General features: G+C 36.1%; 1 protein-coding gene and 1 pseudogene across 3 annotated transcripts; both read right to left on the minus strand.

Moving 5' to 3' along the window:
• Positions 1-5,342: 5,342 nt before the first annotated feature.
• On the minus strand, positions 5,343-6,505 carry LOC126763881 (uncharacterized). 3 transcript variants are annotated; one of them, XM_050481628.1, is made up of 4 exons: positions 6,048-6,505; positions 5,777-5,988; positions 5,592-5,717; positions 5,343-5,482 (listed from the first exon to the last, which is right to left on the minus strand). In XM_050481628.1, the coding sequence occupies exons 1-4, from the start codon at positions 6,121-6,123 to the stop codon at positions 5,462-5,464; spliced, it is 435 nt and encodes a 144-aa protein (XP_050337585.1). In that variant the 5' UTR covers positions 6,124-6,505; the 3' UTR covers positions 5,343-5,461. The 3 variants fall into 3 exon arrangements, with proteins under 3 accessions (XP_050337585.1, XP_050337584.1, XP_050337583.1); XM_050481627.1 differs by having other exon boundaries at positions 5,577-5,717; XM_050481626.1 differs by lacking the exon at positions 5,343-5,482 and having other exon boundaries at positions 5,496-5,717.
• A 5,622-nt stretch (positions 6,506-12,127) lies between these two features.
• On the minus strand, positions 12,128-15,145 carry LOC126763880 (uncharacterized; annotated as a pseudogene).
• Positions 15,146-22,715: the final 7,570 nt, after the last annotated feature.

Genomic DNA, 22,715 nt, shown 5'->3' on the forward strand with positions numbered 1-22,715 from the left:
TAATCTCATTTGCTGTAGCTACTCGCATAATTGTACCAAAATTTAAATCAGATAACCTACTTCTTATTTTATGTTTGTTTAATTTCATTTTTAAATAAAATTGTTCACAAGTGTATGTGCTTCGAACCATAGATATAATGTTCGAAGCAAAAAGTTTCAAACCAGGTAATTTCTTTAAGCTTCCTTATAAAAAGTAATTTCAATAATAACTTCAGGTTATGAACCACTGTTCCTTCAAACGCATATACACAAATGAATCTTATAAGAGCGCAATGTAAATAATTACCCAACAACGCTTTTACCGCCCGCTTATAGCACAAACAGTGGAGAACGTAGAATCGTGGCCCGACTCAGCTGATACGACCTATCTTATGGGCGCGCAATGTATATGAACAGTGAAAAATGTTACTCTCTTCGACGTAGGATGCCGTGAGCATTCAATAATTATATAAATATAGTAATTATCAACTTTTATAATTCAATCTGTTCAATACGTTCCAATATATTTGAAATTTTCTTAAAATAACTCAAAATCAGAGTCGAATGGTATTATTTATAAAATAGAATAAATAAATAATTTCTACGGTAAAAGCAGAACTAGTCAAAAACGCTACTCCCTTCCTTCCTATTCCTTCCTTAGCGAGCAAAATTTGTGAACAGTTGAGCCCGTGGTAAAAACGCAGAAATCAGCCATCTTTGTTTGTTTTCATTTGAACAATGTTGCCATTGCCATTGCTCAATACGCATATGTATGTATATGGTTTTGTACACATCAATGTTTTCAATTACAATTTTTATAATATAAAATATCAAAACTGAAAACAAACTGTTAAAAATAGTTTACATATTGTCTAAATATGTAATAAATTTGTTTATCGATGAGTACCAACCACTCAATTTAAATGATTCCACTTGCACTCACATTCGCGAGAGTATTTAAAAAGAAAAAAAAGGTTATTTGTTTAAAGGGTACAATTTATTTCAAGTTCTCGTTTATTTACAATACAATGTTTTTTTGAAAATATATCGCGTCCAATCGAGGTAGAATGCGTTGTATCGCTGTAAGTCGGCGCAGGCGGAACGATGATGATCGAAGCAAAAAAGAAGGAAAATCGCGGCGCAGTGTAGAAGCGAAAGTTGAGAAGCCAATTGCGTAGACGAATTTAATGTTGAATTGTTTAGGACACAGGTGTGGGGAGTTGCGTTGAAGTGGCAACAGCTATGGTGAATTGCGGTGGCGTATTAGGGTGCGCCAGTGTTTCCCAGGTTGAGTGAGGGGGGAGGCTTAACTCATTTAAACATCCTGAGCCCCCTAGGCGAATATTTTGCCTAGTATTCCAAACATATGTTGTTGCACGTATTTCGCCGTACTGCTGATGGAGTAGCATGGATTTGACAGCAAAAGTATTCAATAATGGCGGTGTAATATTGTCATATTTATTCGTGTATGTGGAAAACAGCTTTTGGTTTCAAATATATCACATGTAAATATTTGAATATGAATTTTAAAATGCAAATAGATGCTTAAGAGAAGCAACTTTAATTTGCGGGTTATTTATTAGTTGGTTTTTCTGTGTTATTGGCAATTGTTGCATTTTTTTATGATATTTAATTTATGATCGGCTTATGAAGGATAGTAACGCCTGGCCACGCCTGGCTCAGATATGGCCAGAATGGGTACTCCTTAGCTCTGGAATTAGGACTGTGACAATAGAGGGATCTTGCGAGAGAATGGCCGTGAATTGCGAACGGCTTCATTTCGAATTGTATCGTGGTAATTGCTAGCTACTTTTTTTGAAGAGGAATGTTAAAATTTGACAACAGATTCCCATCCCCTACCCTTATGAGGAGCGCTTATATAAGAACGATAAGAACGACCTTTGCTTTTTGTAAGTCTAGGTGCGTCACACTATCGCATTGGGCATATGGTGCTCGTTGAACCTTAATTTTGTATAAGATTTTATTTATTTTGAACTTTGTAACTGTGTTATATTTTATGTTTTTATGTATGCACTAATTTGGCGTTTAGTAGCTCGCCACCGTTCTAGGATCTGTTCAGATTTTTTTTGTTTTTTCATTATTGGCGAAAGCCATCCTGCGGGGTCGAAAAATTGTGTATGCCTTTAATATAGGAGGAAGTTTCCCGATATCTCGAAATTTCCTTAATTGTGAATTAAGGTATTAATTTTGTTTTTTCTCAACTTGAGTTGTCATAGTGATAATTAGTCCACTTTGTGTATCGCTGGGCAGCGTTTGAGCCTTTTGTGCCTTTGAGCAACATGGTGTCTCTTGGCAATTTTTAAAATTGTGGATTTCGCGATTTGCTTTTGCTAAACCCGTGGTTCCTTTTGTGTAAGCGCTTCTTTGGAGTAAGTTAGGATATCTGCTGTAATGAAGCATTGGAAGGTATCTTTTGGGACAATGGAAGCAATTAAATTTGGTTTTGCCATTTTTGTATGTATGCGCATGTGACAGACAATTTGTGCAAAGTATTTTTGACCTGACAAAATCATTCTTAACTTTTATGCTTTTAAACCTCTCGCAAGGTTTAAGTTTTTGCCCTCTTTTACATAGTTCCCATGACGTAGGTTTCCTTGTTCAGATGTGAACGATTGCGTTTTGTGAAAGTTTTTGTTCACGAGTAAATTGTTTTTGTTACTAACTTATAGACCCCAAGTTAAGCTTCCATTTTGGTCGTGTTTAATGTTCTTTTTTCTGATTATTTTTTCTTCTAACCTTTCCGCAATTTCATATTGGGTGGAGAGAAAATCTTTCATTTGTTGCCACGTTGAGCACTTTTTTCGTGATGAGAGCGATTGCTCCCATAGAAGTAACGAGTTTTCTGGTAATGCTGCGGTTTACCAGAATAGGGTCTTAGTTTCTGTGGGAATATTTAGTGTGGATTGTAGTCTTACAAATTCTTCACTTGTTTCTTTCTTGATTTTAGGCAAGTTTAATAGTGTCGTTACTTGTTTATCGACCAGTATTCTTTCATTTTCATATCTCGCTTTTAGAGTTTCCCAAGCCAAATTGAAATTGTCGTCATAAAGAGCGAACTGTTTTACTATGAGGCCTGCTTGACCTTTTGTCTTGTATCGGAGGTGATACAATTTTTGTGCTTTTGATAATTCTGGATGGTTGATATAAACGGCTGTAAATATGTCCCGGAAGGACGGCCATTCTTCATAACCTCCATAGAATGTTTCTGTGTCACATGCGGGCACCTCGAGGTGGATGCCTGAACTTGCATTTTGACTGTCTATTTGTGGCAGCTCTACTCTACTGTGCGGAGTAGGTGCAATTGCTTGAATGAGCTTTAGTTGATCGGAGATCATAGCTTTTGTTTTTTCGAACTAGTCTAAGCAGTTTTCGTATATGGCGAAAGCAGATAATTTAAAATTTTGTGGTATATCTGAATCGTCAGAATCTACAATGGCATCATGTGCCGTTTGGAGGCGAGTCCAAAAATTTTTAAGTTTTTGACCTTTTATTTCTAATAACGATTCAGAGTTTTCGTGAATCGGTGAGGAGGCAAATCTAGTGCAGTATCTTGTTAAACTGTCACTTTCTGAAATAAATTTAGCAACCTGTTTTGGGCGTGTAGCTCCTGCAGGTGTATTTAGATTATTGTTGTTGTTAACCATTTTTGCAAAATAATATTGTATTATTAAACTCTCGCAACAATGTTGCTAAGGAGAGTATTATAGTTTTGTTCACATAACGGTTGTTTGTAAGTCCTAAAACTAAAAGATTCAGATATAGGGTTATATATACCAAAGTGATCAGGGTGACGAGTTGAGTCGAAATCCGGATGTCTGTCTGTCCGTCCGTCTGTCCATCCGTCTGTCCTTTCATCTCTCCGTCCGTCCATGCAAGCTGTAACTTGAGTAAAAAATGAGAGATGAAACTTGGTACACGTATTCCTTGGCTCCATAAGAAGGTTAAGTTCGAATATGGGCAAAATCAGCCAACTGGCACGCCCACAAAATGGCGGAAACCGAAAACCTATAAAGTGTCATAACTAAGCCATAAATAAAGATATTAAAGTGAAATTTGGCACAAAGGATCGCATTAGGGAGGGACATATTTGGACGTAATTTTTTTTGGAAAAGTGGGCGTGGCCCCGCCCCCTACTAAGTTTTTTGTACATATCTCGGAAACTAATATAGCTATGTCAACCAAACTCTACAGAGTCGTTTTTTCAGGTATTTCCATATACAGTTCAAAAATGGAAGAAATCGGATAATAACCACGCCCACCTCCCATACAAAGGTTATGTTGAAAATCAATAAAAGTGCGTTAACGGACTAACAAAAAACGTCAGAAACACTAAATTTTACGGAAGAAATTGCAGAAGGAAGCTTCACCCAGGCTTTTTTTAAAAATTGAAAATGGACGTGGCCTCGCCCACTTATGGACCAAAAACCATACCTCAGGAACTACTAGACCGATTTCAATGAAATTCGGTATATAATATTTTCTTAACACCCTGATGACATGTACGAAATATGGGTGAAATCGGTTCACAACCACGCCTTCTTCCAATATAACGCTATTTTGAATTCCATCTGATGCCTTCTCTGTATAATATATAGTACATTAGGAACCAATGATGATAGCGGAATAAAACTTTACAAAAATACGGTATTTGAAAAATATGTAAATGACGTATAATGAAATCTCGATTATCACTTTATCATGCGAGAGTATAAAATGTTCGGTGACACCCGAACTTAGCCCTTCCTTACTTGTTTTGAACCTTTTATTTTCTTTTGAGGGAGAGAGGTATTTGAAAAAGTTATTTTCCCTTATGTACATATATGTTCATATGTAAATAAATATACACTTTTACAATTAGAACCCTCGTCTAATACCCAGTAAACAATCTCGTTTGTAAATAAACTTAAAATAAACTTACACTGGTAAACCTTTTCGTTACAAAAAGTTTACGTTTTTCATTACAAAACAATTACAAAAGACTTGTAAAGAACCAAAACGTTACATTACTTTGGGCTTTTTCACATACTTGTAAAATCGCTTATTTTTAAACTTAAAAGTAAGCCTTTATTAAATTAATATGCAACCGCTTGTAAGTTTTTTTTCAAATGTATGTATTTGTAAACGTGTTGTAATGATTTATGTAATGGTAGTAAAATAAATCGCATGATATATTTTTAAAGATATATCATTAGTTTCTTTATTAGTTTTAATTCATTTAATATTATTTATTATATATACTTACATATGTACTTATACTAAAAATTAAAAAAAATTCTTGATAAGTTAAGTTAATCTTATACTAAAAATTAAAATTTAAAAAACAGTCTTTAAAAATGAAATGATAGAAAAATAGTTAGGTAAAATAATTAATTTGCTGCATTTTGGTGCTTTCGTTTTTTTCTATTTTTGGCAAACTGAAAAATCGTCTTGGTGCCACTTATATATTCAGTGTCATTGCCCTTCACTTCATGTAAGAAGACATCTGAAATTTAAGTTAAAAATATATATAAGTATATAAGTACACATATAAAGTTTATTAAGTTTTATTATTAAGTAGCTCGGATAGCCATAGATACTTTTAAGACGCGGACAGGTTTTTTGTCTGACGTTCCACTCCAAGCAAAATGTTGAGCACATTCATCGGATACCAATGAGCGCCAAGCTGTTCTGACGAATTTCGCTCCTGTGTATTTAATATTTTGCATAAGTTCCGATTTCTTCAAAAAAAAGGAAATTGTAAAATTGGCTTTCAAACAGTCAATAATTATTTACTTACAAATTTAGCATATTCTTCATCCTTCTGGAGTAAACTCTCCAATTCCATAAATTGATCGACTGTGTTTAAAGGTTCCGCTGGCATAATCTTTTTTGATGGAACATTGTCTCTGCTATTCCTCAACTCTGCGATATCACGCCGCAAGCTTCTTACCTCCTCGACGATTCTCCCCATAGATTTGGATACAGCTGCATCAATGGTGCTTTGAATTGCTGCCAAAAAACATTTTCATTAAAAAAAATGTTTCAAATAAATAATTGATATTGACTACCTTCTAAAAATGTGGGATTCAGTGTGGTTATTTCCGTTTTGGTTGATGGATGTTTCAAATTGCAAATGCACTCCATCGGTATTTGTTTGGGCTATTGGTTCTTGGGAGTTGTATGTGTATGATTTATTGGCGGACATTATGTGAAACTAGAGGAAGAAAGGAATGTGAATCACTTTTAAAGTTATGTAAATAAAGTACTTTTATTATTTTGGTTAGGATAAGGGAACTTAAAACATTTGAAAAAGTTAAGCTGTTTGTATTATATATATGAAATACTGATGATTATAATTTTTTGAATCAAATTGGAGTCCGCTGGCAATAAGATCATTCATTTCATCAACAAAAGGTTTTAGATATTCATTAGCAGATATTGGATGAGAACTACCGGCAAAAATTCCAACAACTAACACAGATTCTGTACCATAAATATTTATCAGAATTGGCCACAAATTTTTCTTTACACTTTTAGATATTGGTAAGCCAACTACATTTATATTTAATGCTACATCACTTGAACTTAGTGAATGTAATTTTGTTTGAAGAAAATCTGCTAAACAATCTTTAAGACCATAATGGAAATATTGCCCTTTATTTAAGCAAGTAGTAGGGGCGTCGGTTGGAGTTTTTTTTAATGTGCGAACATCCTTTGGTTGTCCAGGAATTTTAGTGCCTAAAATTTTTAAAAGCTTATTTCCCAAATCCTTTGAAATTTTGATTCAATAACCCATGATGTAAGTTCATCTATGAAGATATCAATTGGTGGCTGATGCTCATAAAATTCTGAAGGACTTAACTCATCTGAATCAGAACTTGATTCACTCAAATTTTGTTCAATTAGTTGAAATTCACATTCATCCCTCCGCGGCGGGGAAGAAGTGGATAGGATACCCTTTTATATTGTAAAGGCCTTTTTTATTTTATTTTATTTATAACACTTCTAAATAATACTTATATGTAAGTAATTTTTCAATTAATTATTTTTAGTTATTAACTTTTCCACTGTTTTATTTAAAACGCACGTCTTTACATCTCAAAAATCCAATAATTATGAACTACGATCACTCAAAAAAGGAAAAACAGTCGTCAGAGAGTCGGCGAAAAAACTAACGGGAAATGGTAAACGGTTGGTTTACTTTTTGTGTTTACATGTAAACCGATTTGCAATGTTGCATCATAAGATTACATTTATGTTTGTAAGTAAACGTTTTTTCAACGCATTTATTTTAAACTTACAAATATAAGATAAGTAAACTTATAATTAAACTTATTTCTCACATTTGTAAGTAAGTTTACTCAGATAGATAACTTTATTTTAGCGCAGATTTACGAAACATTTACGCAATTGTTTATTGGGTATGTATTAAAGATATATTTATATAAATGTATGTATGCATATATATTTTGCACTTGGCAATTATGCATATGTACATAAGTATGTAATATGTATAATGAAATATATAATGAATGTTTCCACTAAATAAGTATATGTATATGCATATATGTATGTAAGTGTACTTATATTTATTTTGTTTGTGTTTTTGTCTTTTAGTTTATGAAGGACTTGCGATTTTTCCTTTGCTTACTTATTATATACAATCCAGCTTACTGCTTTATTAAGCAGAAAGGTTTTGCCGGAAATTTTTCGCAAGTAATTGCTCGGATATTAGTTGCTTTTAGTGTTTTGAAAACACAAAGATAAGCTCTTATGCTTTTTATATATTTAGCATACATTACCTTAAGCGATAAATAGGTAGGTATTTTTTTTTTTGCCGTTAATGCGGATTTTAATTACAGGTATTATATCAAATAACACTGCAATTTTGGGCATACATACATATGTGTATATATTAAATTAATAATATGTCCTTTATTATATGCTCACTGTGGGGATAATGTGGCTGTATCTAGCAAAATTCCTGTGCTCCTCTCCAAACTGTTTCCAGCTGGTATGCCTCGTAATGTTGTTTGTGCATATATCTGTCTGCGTTTATTCGGGCCTCTGATGTCTCCTTCTCCTTCGCTTCCAGTTGGTTGTCTTTGGTTTAGCGTTTTTTTTTGTTTATTTTATGTTGTTTTAGATTCGCGCCCGATTAATTTGTTAGTTTATATTTTATATTTAGGTTTCGCGCGAGTTAACACCCAGCCATCCATACATGACTCGCCTAGAAATAAGCCAATACCACATCACGCATATACAACGTGATCAACACACAAACACATAGAAGGATATCATCATACATGAATGTACAGTCACAACGTGATCAACATACAAACGCATAGAAGGACATCATCGTACAAGAATGTACAGTCACAATGTTATCAACACACAAACACATAGAAGGACATCATCATACAAGAATGTACAGTCACAACGTGATCAACACTCAAACACATGGAAGGACATCATCATACAAGAATGTCCAACAAGTAAACAAGCATGGCATCATCCAAGATATCACGCCACCGGAATTAGCCAATCAGAAGCCGACACGAGCTGCCTGCACTACTATAAAAGAATGACGCGCATACAACACTTGTTCTCAGTTTAAATATAATCATAAGCACAGCCGGTAGTATATTATTGTTCATGGTGTAAACTTATACACATATATTTGAATAAAAAAACCTTGGAGGAATCCAAGGAAAATATATTTCTATACAATAACTAAAGATTATTCTTAATTGGCGCCCGAGCAGGGACCGGTCAACAAAAGGATTCAGTGAATAAAATCCTTCGCGACTTAAATAACGAAGAACTCAAAATAAAATTCAAGTTTATGAAAAGTGGTCCAACAGAAGAAATCTTTAAAAAATGGCACAGGCACAAACGGAAATCCAGGCACTTCAAGCTATGGTTATGGACTTGCAGAGAAGATTCGCCGAAGCTCAAATAACCGCTGCACCAGTGGAAGAAGCACACGACGAAGTCTGCACATACTCAGACCCAAAAGAAGTTGATTTAGGACTCTTAAAGTCAGCAATAAACAATTTCAGCGGAGACTACCATGAGTATAGAAACTGGAGAAAACTGGGCACAACTCTGGGAAACGTGAAACCATTCAGGGGACAGAATATATACACGGAAGCCTTAATCTTGCTCAGGGGAAAGATTACAGGAAGAGCCGCACAAATGCTCATCAATAATAACACAAAAGTAAACTTCGAGGAAATCATAGACCGCTTAGACGACTCATACGGCGATCAACGCCCACTCTATGTCCTGGAAGAAGACATGATGAGGATAAGACAGGCAGGAAAACCTCTACATATATACTACGATCAGTTAAACTAAGCGCTGAACGTAGTATTATCGAAAATAGAGATGACACACAAGAATGAAAATGTGATATCCAAGGAGATACAATTAAAGGCAGTGAGAACATTTATCGCAGGATTGAGGAGTTCAGCAACAAAGAATGCATTATACTCAAGACCATGCACCAATCTGATGGAAGCACATGGGATAGCTAGAACGATGCAGCATGATTCATTATCACCAGCTGGAACACGTACTCAGGATACAACAGCGAAGCCATCAACAGTGGCAAACACAGCAGCAATTCCAGCAGAATTTTTATCACCAACAACCTCAAATGTAACAAGAAACAACGGAACCAATGGAGGTAGACCCCTCTTCAACAAGATTTAGACGACAACCATACAATCCACAACCGCCAATGAACACTCATCAGGAAGCAAGGCAAACACAGAATCCGTTTAGACAAGTCATCCAAAGATTCGGCAACCAATTCAAGCGCGACAGAGAAAACACGGCAAACTCGCAGCAGAGAAAAACACAACGCCTTAACCAAGTGGGAGACACCTAAGAAAACGACCAGGAGTCACTTTACAATGAAGCACCTAGTGTAAGTTATAGAAATACTAATAGACAGAAACATTTTTTATAAGATACCACGGTCTTCCGACGTTAAGACGCACTGCACCTAATGGAAGATTCGTGCATATACGGATAGATTCAGGTGCAACTAGTAGCTATGTGAGTAAAAATTACCCATTTGCAGAAAGAATAAAATTAAATAAACCTGTTAAGTTTAACACACTACACGAGAGTTCAACAGTTACTCACAAGAGAGAAATCAATCTAATAGGATTTGACTTAGATTTGTTTGAAGCAGAAGAACTAAAACAGTTTGATATAATACAAGGAGAGGACGCTTTAAGAAAAATGAAAGCAAAAATAGATTTATTCGATTACTCAGTAACATTTGAAAAAACTACTGAAGTAGGTAGGGAACAAATAAATTACTCTATAGGAGATAAAAATATGAGAAAGAAATCAAGGAACTAATGGAGAATAATTACAATAATGAACTGTTACCTTTCACCACCACAATACAAGCAGAGATTAGGACTGAATCCAAAGAACCTGTTTGGGTGCGACAATACCCATATCCATATGCAGATCAGGAGTTTGTCGAAAAGGAAATACGGAAACTTTTAAAAAAACGAAATAATTAAAGAAAGTAAAAGCCCATATAACTCACCGATATGGACGGAATCAAAAAAGGGCATAGATGAAGAAGGAAAACCAAAAAAACGTATGGTTATAGATTTTCAAAAATTTAATAAACAAACAATAGCGGACATATACCCTATTCCAGATATAACTATGACATTTCAAAACTTAGGTAAAGCAAGATACTTTACAACTTTAGATTTAGGATCTGGCTTTCATCAAATTATGCTCAAACCATAAGATAGGGAAAATACTGCATACAGCCTTCTGCTATAGAAAATTTGTGAAGAACTTCGCACATACATATATGTAAGCCATTAACAATTTACCTAAAGGGAGAAAATGGGAGCATATCATAGAATAAAAGTAATAATGTGAAATTAAAATAAGATGAACAGGCACTCAAGGCCATTGAAGAAATAAAAGAAAAGGTAGAGCTATATCAGCCAGACTTTGAAAAGGGATTCGATCTAACCACAGATGCCAGTAACCACGCAATAGGAGCAGTACTGACTCAGGGTAGAAACCCAATTTCGTTTATATCAAGAACATTGACAACCACGGAACAAAACTATTCCACAAATGAAAAGGAAATGTTAGCCATAATTTGGGCACTACAGAAACTAAGAAATTACCTGTACGGAATAGCCGACCTGACTATTTACACAGAGCACCAGTCACTTATATTTTCGATATCAGAAAAAAATCCAAACACTAAACTCAAAAGATGGAAAAACCTAATAGAGGAATATGGTGCTAAATTAAAATACAAACCTGGACACGAGAACGTGGTCGAAGACGCACTATCTAGACTAGTAAATACGATGTCAGACACATTAATCCACTCCGCAGAGTCTTCAGCACTCAGATGCATTAAAATGATTGCAAAACCCTTAAATTTTTTCCGTACACAAGTTGAATTAATACCGTCAGAAACGAATGAGAAAACTGCATCAACTATATTCCCACGACACGAACGGTTTCAAGTAAAATTTTATACCGAAGAATACTTAATAGAAACGCTGAAGCAAGCAATGAAACCAAAAATTGTAACAGCTTTTCACACAGACTTGGAAACATGGCATAAGTTGAAAGAGAAGATAACAAATATATTTTCTACATATTTCAAAGTATTCACGCAAATTAAGCTAAAAGACATAACCGAAATAATCGACAGAGAGAATATACTAGAATTCACACATAAAAGAGCGCATAGAAACGCATTAAACAACTACAAAGAAATACTAGAAACATCCCAGCAGATTTTAGGACGATCGTTTGAGACCTCCTGGATTAATCCTTTAGGAGATATCCTATACTCCCTAATACTCGTGTGTAAATACACGTAAAATTGTATACTCGTTTTTAACATTGCATGTAATTGGAACGCGAGTACTCCTTTTAACCTCCTAATGGAGATCTCTATGATTACTGCTATAGGAGATTTCTATGATTACTCCTAAAGGAGAACTCTGTGATTACTGATATAGGAGATCTCTATGATTACTACTATAGGAGATCTCTATGATTAATCCTAAAGGACATCTCTATGATTACTACTATAGGAGATCTCTATGATAAATCCTATATTATTTTCAACCTGCAATTATTTTAACAAGAACAAATTTTTATAATATTGTTTTTTATTAAAGTTTTTTAATTAAATGAATGTACACACATGAAATCTATTATTTTTTTTTTATATTATAAGTGTTCCTGTAGAACTGAGCCTTACATTTGAGAAACGCCTTTTTGATCTTTGCCTCAAAATCAGGGTATGAGTAATCATCTTTTAAGGCCTCTAAAAATTAAACTTGTTAAAAAACTAGATGACATGAATTTAAATTATGTATTACCGTAAAGAAATTTATTGAAAAGTGCATAATTCTTCAATGCAACTTTTTTTTTGGCTCCATCCCAATTCACTTTTAAGAGCAGGGACTCCGCAATCACTTCATCCAAAATTTTGATAGGGGTCTCTTTGAAAATATTTGCTTCAGATACGCCACCTATAATAAACTCAAACTGTTTAGTAACATTTTATCAAATGTATTTTATCATACTCACAATTTCTGCCTCAGGCTTATTCAAAAGCAAGGACTCTGTAGATGCTAAATCATTTATGTTTTTAATAGGAAATATCATCAAATCAATCTTCTTCGGTTGCAATATGTCAATAATCCGCTCCAGGAGTATAGTGTTCTGCGCCGATATTTCCTCTAGCTTCCGTATTCTTTGTTCCATGTTTTTCTGCCAGGAGGAGGTGTTTCGAGAAGTATTGGTGGACACATTGATATTTTCTCCACTTAAAATTGAAGAACTTCCGCATTCTAGGAAAAAAATGTGCTAAAGAGTTATGAAAAAAATATTTGCAAGAGATAAACTTACCGAGAGAATTGAATAAAAAGTTATTTTGTGACGTCATTTTATTTATCTATAATTAAGTGTATAATATTATATTATTTTACAAGTATTATATTATTTTTTTATTATACTTTAATTTAGTAACAATGATGCAAAATGGGAACAAAATGAAAGTGATCGTCTTCAGCAATTGCAAAAAGCTTGCAGTAAATTATTTCGAGAGGTATATTGTGCTCTAAATCAGCTAAAACAGATGCTTTCGATATCCCTAACTCACTTTTTGAGTCTACTGGATAAGTAAATGAACTTGTTGCATCGTTAAAATATTTACCTCTAACAACCAGCTGTTCACCCACTTTTTGAAACCCAATTATTTTAAAAACATTTAATTCCTGCGTCATGCAATAGCAATCTGGGACTTTATTGCTTAAAAAAAAAATACTGAACTGATATTTATTATAAATATTATTAACTTTTTTGCCCAGTGGACAATGTTTTTTTTCTTCCTAGGAATAAAATTTCGCTCTGTAATGCGATTATTCAACTGTTGAGCAATATTTTGAGATTTCCGGCAGTCCTTTTTCAAAATTTGTAAAAAACTTTCAAATTTATATCCAGAGAAGCTAGAAGCACATCCAAAGTCCTTTACACACTGCGATATATGGAGCAAGTTATGAACATTATAACTGACTCGATCTTTGCCGTATGAATTGGCAAAATCTTCAGCATAAGCCTCTAAAAGCTTCTGCATGCAGGCTAAATTACTTTCGCACATTCTTGGACAGGATATGAATCTATATGCTGTCATTAAAATCAAAAAATGCTCATAAAGATCAGCTTCAATAACATTTCTTAACAAAAAGAAACCTGTATACAATATTATTTGTCGAAATTCTGAAGCTTTCCAACGTGGCATCTCTTCAAATGGCCTCAACATCCGATTAAAATCTTTTGGCGAATATTTTCGAACGATTCTAATTTTTTCATTAAGTAAATTACTGTTTAGGCATTTTTTATTTTTTTTTATCGGTTTACCTTTCCATATTAAAAGTAAACTTTTTTTAACCACTCCTAAATCGAATAAATGCATCACATCCAAAGGGAACTGTGTAATCATGTTTACGCCACAATTTTCCAGTGGATGTGCAGTAGTATGAAATCTTGCTAAATGGAAGTTTTTTGTGGTTCATTCGGCGAAACTTTGGTCAGTTCTTAAGACGCCAGAAATTAAAGAATATGAGAGACGTTTATTTATTCTCACAGCTTTTTGCTCACATTTGGAACATCCATATGAACACGTATGGCCAACAGTGCCACTTAAAAAAGCTTTGGCTGGAGCATCACATATGATAGCTCCTATTTTGATTTTATAAGATTTACCGCCACAGAACATCCCATTTTTTTTAAGCTCAAAGTACTCGTCCAAAAATTTCTCCAAATATTTTTCAACTTCCTGTGGCTTTGAGCAACCAATAAAACTGCCAATTAAAAATGGTTGTGATTCACAATTTGAAATTGCTCCCAATACTGGCCAAAGAGTTTTCGCGGAACTTTTGTAAAGTGGCAAACCATCGCAAAAAACATCTAATACAATTTTTTCACCTACAGAATTATCGTGTTTTATTTCATTTTTCAATGCATTTTCTAAGCCAAAGTGAAAATATTCTCCAGGCGGCATGGCTATTACATTAGTATCATCTGGTTGGAAAGATTGTAAGAGCTTATTTTTTGATATAGGCACATTTAAATTTTATGAGTTTAAAATTGCAAGAAGACTATTACATGCGGCCCTTGTTATTCGATTTTCAATTGCCCAAATGGCTAACTGTTTTGAAAGTGGTTCAGCTGGCAAACAAAAATCTTCTATCACTTCTTTCGAGCCTTACCACTTTCAACTTCTTCAAAAACTTCTTTAGAGCTTGTATCACTTTCAATTTCATTAACACTTTTCACATCATTTTCATTTTGTGTAGTATTATTATTTTGTTTTTTGTATAAATTATTTAATTTTTTATTCACTAGGCGTTTTAAATGCCTTTTAGAGTACATTTAATTATCAATATAAAATATTTAATACTTAGATATAAAACACTTACGTCTGCACGCTTTAAAAAACACAGTTGAAATGAACAATTGCTTGAAGACAAAAATTAACAGTTATTATTTCCCGTTAAATTGTAATTTTTGAATCAAAAGTACGATTTTTAAGCTACGAAAAATTAAAAAATCTCCTTTATTGCTCCTAAAGGAGGACAAAAGGAGATCAATACTAAAATGAATAAAACAAAATCACAATAGAAGTATAAAATCTCCTTTTTTGCTCCTAAAAGATGACAAAAGGACGTCAACACTAAAATAAAATATAAAATAAAAACAATATAAGAACAAAATTCAAAAAATCTCTCTTACTGCTCCTAAAAGAGGTCAATAGGAGGACTCCTTCATTCCTCCTTTCAGGAGATCTCTGCTGGGATGTTATTGGCCAACACTAAAAAAAGATACGGAGAAAGTAGCAAGAAATTGCACCAACTGTACTGAAAATAAATACGAGAGAAATCCAGTCAAGCAACTATTAGGCAAAACACCAACACCAAATACACCCGGAACATTTATATAAGCAGACATATTTTATATTAACAGCAGCAACATCCTATCATGCATAGGCAGACATATGTACGAAATATGCATACTTTCGCAAGCTCGACAGTAAACGGCATTTCCACGAAATATTTGAAGAGGTACTAAGCCAAGTATTCCCGAACTGCACCGGAGTAATGACAGATAACGAAAGTATATTCGTAGGTATAGGCACAACAGCGATGCTTAACGAACTAAATATTAAGCATACAAAGACCGCGAACAATCATTCGACAGCGCAAGTTGAAGGTTTGCACTCCACAATTCTAGAAATTGCGAGAACTTTAGCTGAAGATAAAAAAACAACCACAGAGGAATAAATATTTCCTGCATTAAAAGAATATAATGAAACAATTCATTCAGTGACCAAAAGGAAACCAATAGACTTATTGTTTAACAAGAATACAGAGGAAACTGTGAAGGAAAACATCGAAGACAATCAACAGCGAATGCTAGAGTATCACAACAGGAAAAGGATATTAAAGGAATATACACCAGGAAAAACAATTTACGGAAAAACAAGTCGACGCGAAAAATATAACAAAAGGTATATAAAACATATTGTGAAAGAAAATAAAGAAAATACAGTGATCACAACAAAAAATAAAGTCATGCATAAAGATAATATTAGAAATGTACCGAATAATCATAATGACGCTCCTGTTAAAGGAAGCACTCGCGATACAAATAACTAACGTAAAGGACAAAAAATATTTATTAACAGAGACATATCCTACGTACATACACTTACGACAAATCAGACTATTTATTTCATATGGTAAATTTGACAGAAATATTAAAACATTACTATGCATTATGCGATTCGGTTCAAGGAAACAAAGGTTTAGCTAAAGAAACGGCTATAATAAACAGAATAGATGTATTAAAAAATCAGTTGTTAATCAGAAGGAAACCTAGGAGTATACATTTTTTAGGCTCAATACTTAGCTTTGTTACCGGAGTACCAGACCATTATGATGTTATTGAAATTAAAGAAAAAATAAATGACATAGTAGAAAACAATGATAAACAAAGATTGATTAATACTCACTTTGAGAAACTGTTGGAAGCCTTCGATTACAAAACTATTAATTAACATACAATGTTAGAAGAAATTCATAAAGAATTAGGAGATTTAACGTTAACTATAAACTTTGCAAAGAATAAAAATTTCTACTCTGCATCAATAAATTTAGAGAATATCGAAAAAATAATTAAAACCGAAGGATCAGATATACCCGTAATAAATTTAATGGAATACTCAGATATTCATGTATGTAGAATTGGAGATACCTTTATTGTTGTATATAAATATCGAATAATCAAAGAAAAATGTGAAACTTACGAAATTACCCCAATATCATATGAACATGGAAAGATATAATTACACTCAAAAATTGCCAAATGTGCTAATGGAATGAAACGAATTAATAAATGTAAAAATATTTTGTCGGAATACATATGCAAAGAAGAAAAACCAGATAATTGTACAATACCCATTTTACTAAATTTGCAAACACAATGTGATGTTATTGAAGAAAATAATGAGGAAATAAAAGAAATTAGCGAGGGAAATATATTAATAAATGGAAAAAGTAATGTTAACAACAAAACATATGAAGGAACATATTTAGATCAATTTGATAAAACAATTGAAATTAAAAATAATGAAGACCATAATCTAGATGAAGAAATAAAAACGTATATTTTAGCGCAAAAAAAAATGCTATAACCAGTATATAAAAAGATCAGGAGATCTTTTCACCAAAGGAGGGGGGAGTTAACACCCAGCCATACATATATGACTCGCCTAGCAATAAGCCAATACCACATCACGCATATACAACGTGATCAACACACAAACACATAGAAGGGTATCATCATACAAGAATGTACAGTCACAACGTGATCAACATACAAACTCATAGAAGGACATCATCGTTCAAGAATGTGCAGTCACAACGTGATCAATACACAAACACATAGAAGGACATCATCATACAAGAATGTGCAGTCACAACGTGATCAACACTCAAACACATGGAAGGACATCATCATACAAGAATGTACAGCCACCACGTGTCCAACAAGTAAAAAAGCATGGCATCATCCAAGATATCACGCCACCGGAATTAGCCAATCAGAAGCCGACACGAGCCGACTGCACTACTATAAAAGAGTGACGCGCATACAACACTTGTCATGTCTTACAGCAGACAGCAACGTAAACGGTCACAGGTAGCGCAAAAAAACCCAAACAAACAAGCTTAGCAAGGCCGTATGCCTGCTTAGCTATAAACAATCTATTTAAAACAGTGCAGTGAACATCACAGTGCAGTGAATATTACAGTGCAGTGTTTAGTGTTTAGTGCAGTGCACAGTGAAAAATTAGTGATAATTGACACTTAAAACAAAAAACATAGTGAAAGGGAAAAACATCGCGAGTTGTGACAACTCAGCGATGAATTTCCCAAACCCTGCGTCTCTTAGCGAATTCGAGCTTGCCGCCCTCGTTAAGGACCTCCGCGAGTATCTGCTCAGAGTAGAGCATATACTCAACAATCATAACTCCACCATCACCAGCAACTCCAATCCCAACGACAACCCCAACAACAACGAAAATCCCAACGACGCTACCACCTCTCACGAAAACGCTCAAATGAGCATCGATCCGCCCGATGACACCGTATTCATCGAAGTTCGCCGCCGGAAAAAACCCAAACGGGAAAATCCCAAAAGGGAAGAACCCAAACGGTAAATCCCAAAGCGGCGCCGCACCAGATCCCCCCCTAAAACCGTCGTAACTGACGATTTCCTTTCTCCATCCTCCTCCGATGAAAGTGAGGATCTAACCCCCCCTAAGGAGAAAAACCCTCCTCCCATTCGAATCCTCAAGAAGGAATCGTGGGAGAAGGTGAGCTCCGGTCTGCGCAAAGCAGACATAAAAATCAGATCGGCTAAAGTGGTATCTGAAGCCATCATCGTCTACCCCGAAACCGTTGACGGATTTCGGGAGCTCACTTCTGCCCTGGAAAGGCACGAAATTCCATATACCACAAATCAGCTCCATCAAGACAAGGACCTGATTGTCGTGATCAGAGGCGTCCTCGAATGCCTCGATGACGAAACCATCCTCAACGAATTGAGGATGAAAAATGCTGCGGTGAAGAGCATTCACAGCATGCGAAAGGGCACAAAAATATGGCCCCTGATTACGGTCAACCTTGACCCTTCGCACTCCTAAGCGAAGGCGATTTTTGACTTGAAAGCAATCGTTGGCCTCAGCGTCAGAGTAGAGGCAAAGCGGAAATCCAAAGTCATACCGCAATGCCTCCGATGTCGGAATTTCGCCCACACGGCAAACTACTGCCACGCTTCATGGGCCTGCGCCTTCTGCGGTCGCTCCCATGCCACGGCATCCTGCGCTCTCAAAGAGCAGAAAAACACGAAGCCCACCTGCATTCACTGCAAGGGCCCTTATCGCGCCACCTATCGGGGTTGCCCTAAAGCTCCCCAAAAACACCAACCCGGACCTCCAAAAAAGGCCCAAAAGACTACCAAGGCTCTCCCACAAAGAGCTACCCGCCCCGCGGCACGGACCACACCACCATCTCAACCCCAAATCCATCCACGAGCACAAGGGCCCACTCGCTCATACGCAGAGGTTGCCAAAAACGCAACCAAAAACACAACGCCCAATCCTGTCCCAAATATCGCTCACTTAGAGAAGATTTTTCGGGACTTCCTGTCCACCGTCTTCAGGAACTAACAGTGGCCTGGTAATCCTAAACTGGAACGCCAACGGGCTTTGCACTTCCAAAAGGATCGAACTGATCCAGCTAATAGAAGACAAATCCATTGATGTCGTTTGCATCACCGAAACTCACTTAAACTCCAAAAAATCCCTTTATATCCCGAAATTCACAATCTACAGAAACGACCGCCCAGATTCCAAAGGGTTCGGTGTCGCCATCTGTATGAAGAACTCTATCCACCACCTAGCTGCCAACACTGGCCCCTCAACACTCGAGGCTGTAGGAATTGATGTATTTCTCAATTCACACAGGCACAGGATCATCACTCTCTATATCCCTCCTGACAAAAGCCCTCTCAACATTTCATCCCTTTTCAACTCCTCCACCCCTACCATTATCGCAGGCGATTTCAATTCTAAATATAGCATTTGGAATCGTTCTACGAATAATACTAATGGATTAACCCTTTGGAGAATGTCTCTCCAACACAACTTCAACATCGAAGCTCCCTCCGAACCGACCTACCACCCTACAAATCCCAGGTTCCAAGCAAGCACCCTGGACTTATTTCTCACAAAAAACGTGACCCTCAACAGAGATCCCTGGACTCTCCCGGAGCTCAGTTCAGACCACTCCCCGGTCTACCTGGAGCTTGCGAATCGCCCTCTACTTTCCCCTCGGTTAAAAACCAAAACCGATTTCCTCCACCTGAAATTCTTGTTGGAAACTTCCGCTTTCACTTGCACCCAAATCAACTCCATAGCTGATCTTGATAAGACGGTCGCAAGTCTAACGGAGGAAATCCAAACTCAATAATCTCAGCCACCTCCTCAATAGAAGCTACCACAAACCCAAATAATCTTCCCCTACGTATCCGAGCACTCATCGCCAGGAAAAACAAAATCCGCAAACTCTGGCACAAGCACAGACTCCCCCGGCTGCGCCAAACTTTAAATTCCACTCAAAGGGAATTAAAGGTTCTCCTCCTCCAAAGAAGACCTGAAGACTTCAACTCCTACCTCGCTGAAGCCGAACAGCACCCTAACAGTTGCTGGAAGGTTATCAGATCCTTACACCTTGTTGCCCTAAACAACATCATAAACGCGATGATGCGCTTCCAATATCGTCTTTCTTCCCAAACAGGGAAAACCTCTAAGCGATCCGGCAAACCATCGCCCCATCAGCCTACTCTGCACCCTCAGCAAAGTAGCCGAAAGCATAATTCTTTCCCGACTGGAGAAATTTGTTTCGGAAAAGAAAATTCTTCCCGACTTCCAACATGGGTTTCGAAAGCAACACGGCACTGCACACCAACTTCTGCGGGTCTCCGAATTTGTCGCTAACAACCTCAACAAAGGAAGACACATCCCTATGCTCCTGCTTGACTGTAAACAAGCATTCGATCGGGTCTGACATGATGGGCTTATTTACAAGCTTATAAAACTAAATTTCCCACAATACCTCAGTGGCTTAGTTAAATCCTTCTTGTCTGACCGGCAAATCACTGCTAGGGTGAATGGTGAGCTCTCCGAAGCTCACCCGATCACGGCGGGAGTTCCTCAGGGGTCCAAACTCTCCCCAGTGCTGTTCAACATTTATTGTTACGACATCCCAACCGAGGAGAAAATCCTCCCGTACAATTAAATTCAGCACATCCGCCCTCAATAAATTCATCCCCGCCGTCCTCGACTGGTACTGGTTGTGGAGATTCGACATCAACACAACTAAATCAGAGGCAATATTCTTTTCACGGAGGAAACGCATTCCACCAAAAATCTTGGTAAATAGGTTCCCAATCAAATGGAGCCCTTCCGCGAAATACCTCGGTGTTGTTTTCGATAGGCGGCTAACCTGGACGAAACAAATCACTGCAGTTCGAGGTAAAGCCAATGGCGCCTTCGGCGCATTAAAACCCTTTTTCACCAATAAAAAGGTTTCACAAAGCACTAAAAAGCGAGCTTTTAATGCCATCATTAGAAGCATTTGCTCCTACGCCATCCCTATTTGGGGCTCTGCCTCACCCAGACAACTGTCCAGGCTTCAATCCACATACATGCGTCTACTCAGATTAGCCCTTAGTTTCCCGTGGTATGTTAGAAACAAACAGATCCTAGTGGAAACAAATCTCCCTTCCATTCAATCGGCAGCTATTTCTTACGCTGCAAATCTCCGGGCGTCAGTTGCATCCCACGCAAACCCCAGCATCAACTGTCTTGCCACTCTCAGGTGCAAGAAATCCGACCGTTTCAGAAGGCCATGTATCCTGACAAATCCTTCCGCTCCCACCTAACCAAAACCTCGAGATTCGCTTATTAGTGTCAGATTCTTTTGAGGGCCACCACCGCTCGCAACTGAATCTTCCTCCTTCTCCCGCAATTTATCTTCTAGGTTCATAACCATATGGTTGGCAACCAGTGTGGGGGGGTTTTAGTCGGTAGGCGCATAAAGCGAATCCGACACTACCCGCCAGGGTGTCTTTAGAAGATTTCCCCCCCACATCGCTTCAACAAAACAAAAAAAAAAAAAAAAAAAAGAACACTTGTTCTCAGTTTAAATATAATCAGAGGCATAGCCGGTAGTATATTATTGTTCATGGTGTAAACTTATACACTTATATTTCAATAAAGAAACCTTGGAGGAATCCAAGGGAAGAAATATAATAGGTTCCTAGACACCTCTAAGACAGCCTCTCCAAAAACCTATTCATAATATTTTTTTTCATTGAGTTATAAAATTTATATGAAATTAAAAATTTTCCAAAAATAATCAAACTTTAACTGTTAATATCTTTTAAACGTTTGGGTTTACGAAAAAATCATAATAGACCTTTTTTGTAGAGCATTCGATTTCCTACAAAATCTAAGGAACAAGATATTTTTTTAAGTAGTTGGAAGCGAGATATAAATTTTTCTATCTAATAATAATCAGAAATAGAAAACTGTATGTAGGAGGACCTTCCCCTTACAATTAAAAACTCATGTTTGGAGAGGCTTTCTTACAGGTGTCTAGGAACCTATTTTTCCGAGTACCAAATGAAAAAAAAAAAAATTTTTTTAATCACTCTAGTGTGTATATATTATAAAAGCACTATTGTTCTGCTTGTTTATTTTGTTTTCTGTTTTGTTGTGACACTGCAATTTTTGTCTATTTGTTGTATATCTATTTATATAAATAAGTGCGTATGTTGTTTTTTTTTTATTTTCGTTCTGGTTGGGTCACTGCACTGTTTTTTTTTTCACTGCACACTATTTATGTATTTCACTTTCGCACTTCGATTGCCACCAAATTCCTTTATTATTGTTATTATATTAGTTATTATTGTTTTTAATTTGTCGGTTATAGGTGCCTTTCGTTAAGGCTCGAAGGACCATATTTAAATATGTAATAAATTAGTTTCTCGATGAGTACCAACCACTCAATTTAAATGATTCCACT

Source organism: Bactrocera neohumeralis, unplaced genomic scaffold (assembly GCF_024586455.1).
Source record: "Bactrocera neohumeralis isolate Rockhampton unplaced genomic scaffold, APGP_CSIRO_Bneo_wtdbg2-racon-allhic-juicebox.fasta_v2 cluster09, whole genome shotgun sequence".
Lineage (NCBI taxonomy): Eukaryota > Metazoa > Arthropoda > Insecta > Diptera > Tephritidae > Bactrocera > Bactrocera neohumeralis.

What these genes read in the sequence shown, in the direction of transcription:
- LOC126763881 (XM_050481626.1), bottom strand. Translation starts at nt 6,123, where the DNA reads ATGGAGTGCATTTGCAATTTGAAACATCCATCAACCAAAACGGAAATA. An exon ending in GAATCCCACATTTTTAGAAG is followed by an intron (nt 5,989 to 6,047) that starts GTAGTCAATATC and finishes GTTTTTTGGCAG; the next exon opens with CAATTCAAAGCACCATTGAT. An exon ending in ATGAAGAATATGCTAAATTT is followed by an intron (nt 5,718 to 5,776) that starts GTAAGTAAATAA and finishes TTTTTTTTGAAG; the next exon opens with AAATCGGAACTTATGCAAAA.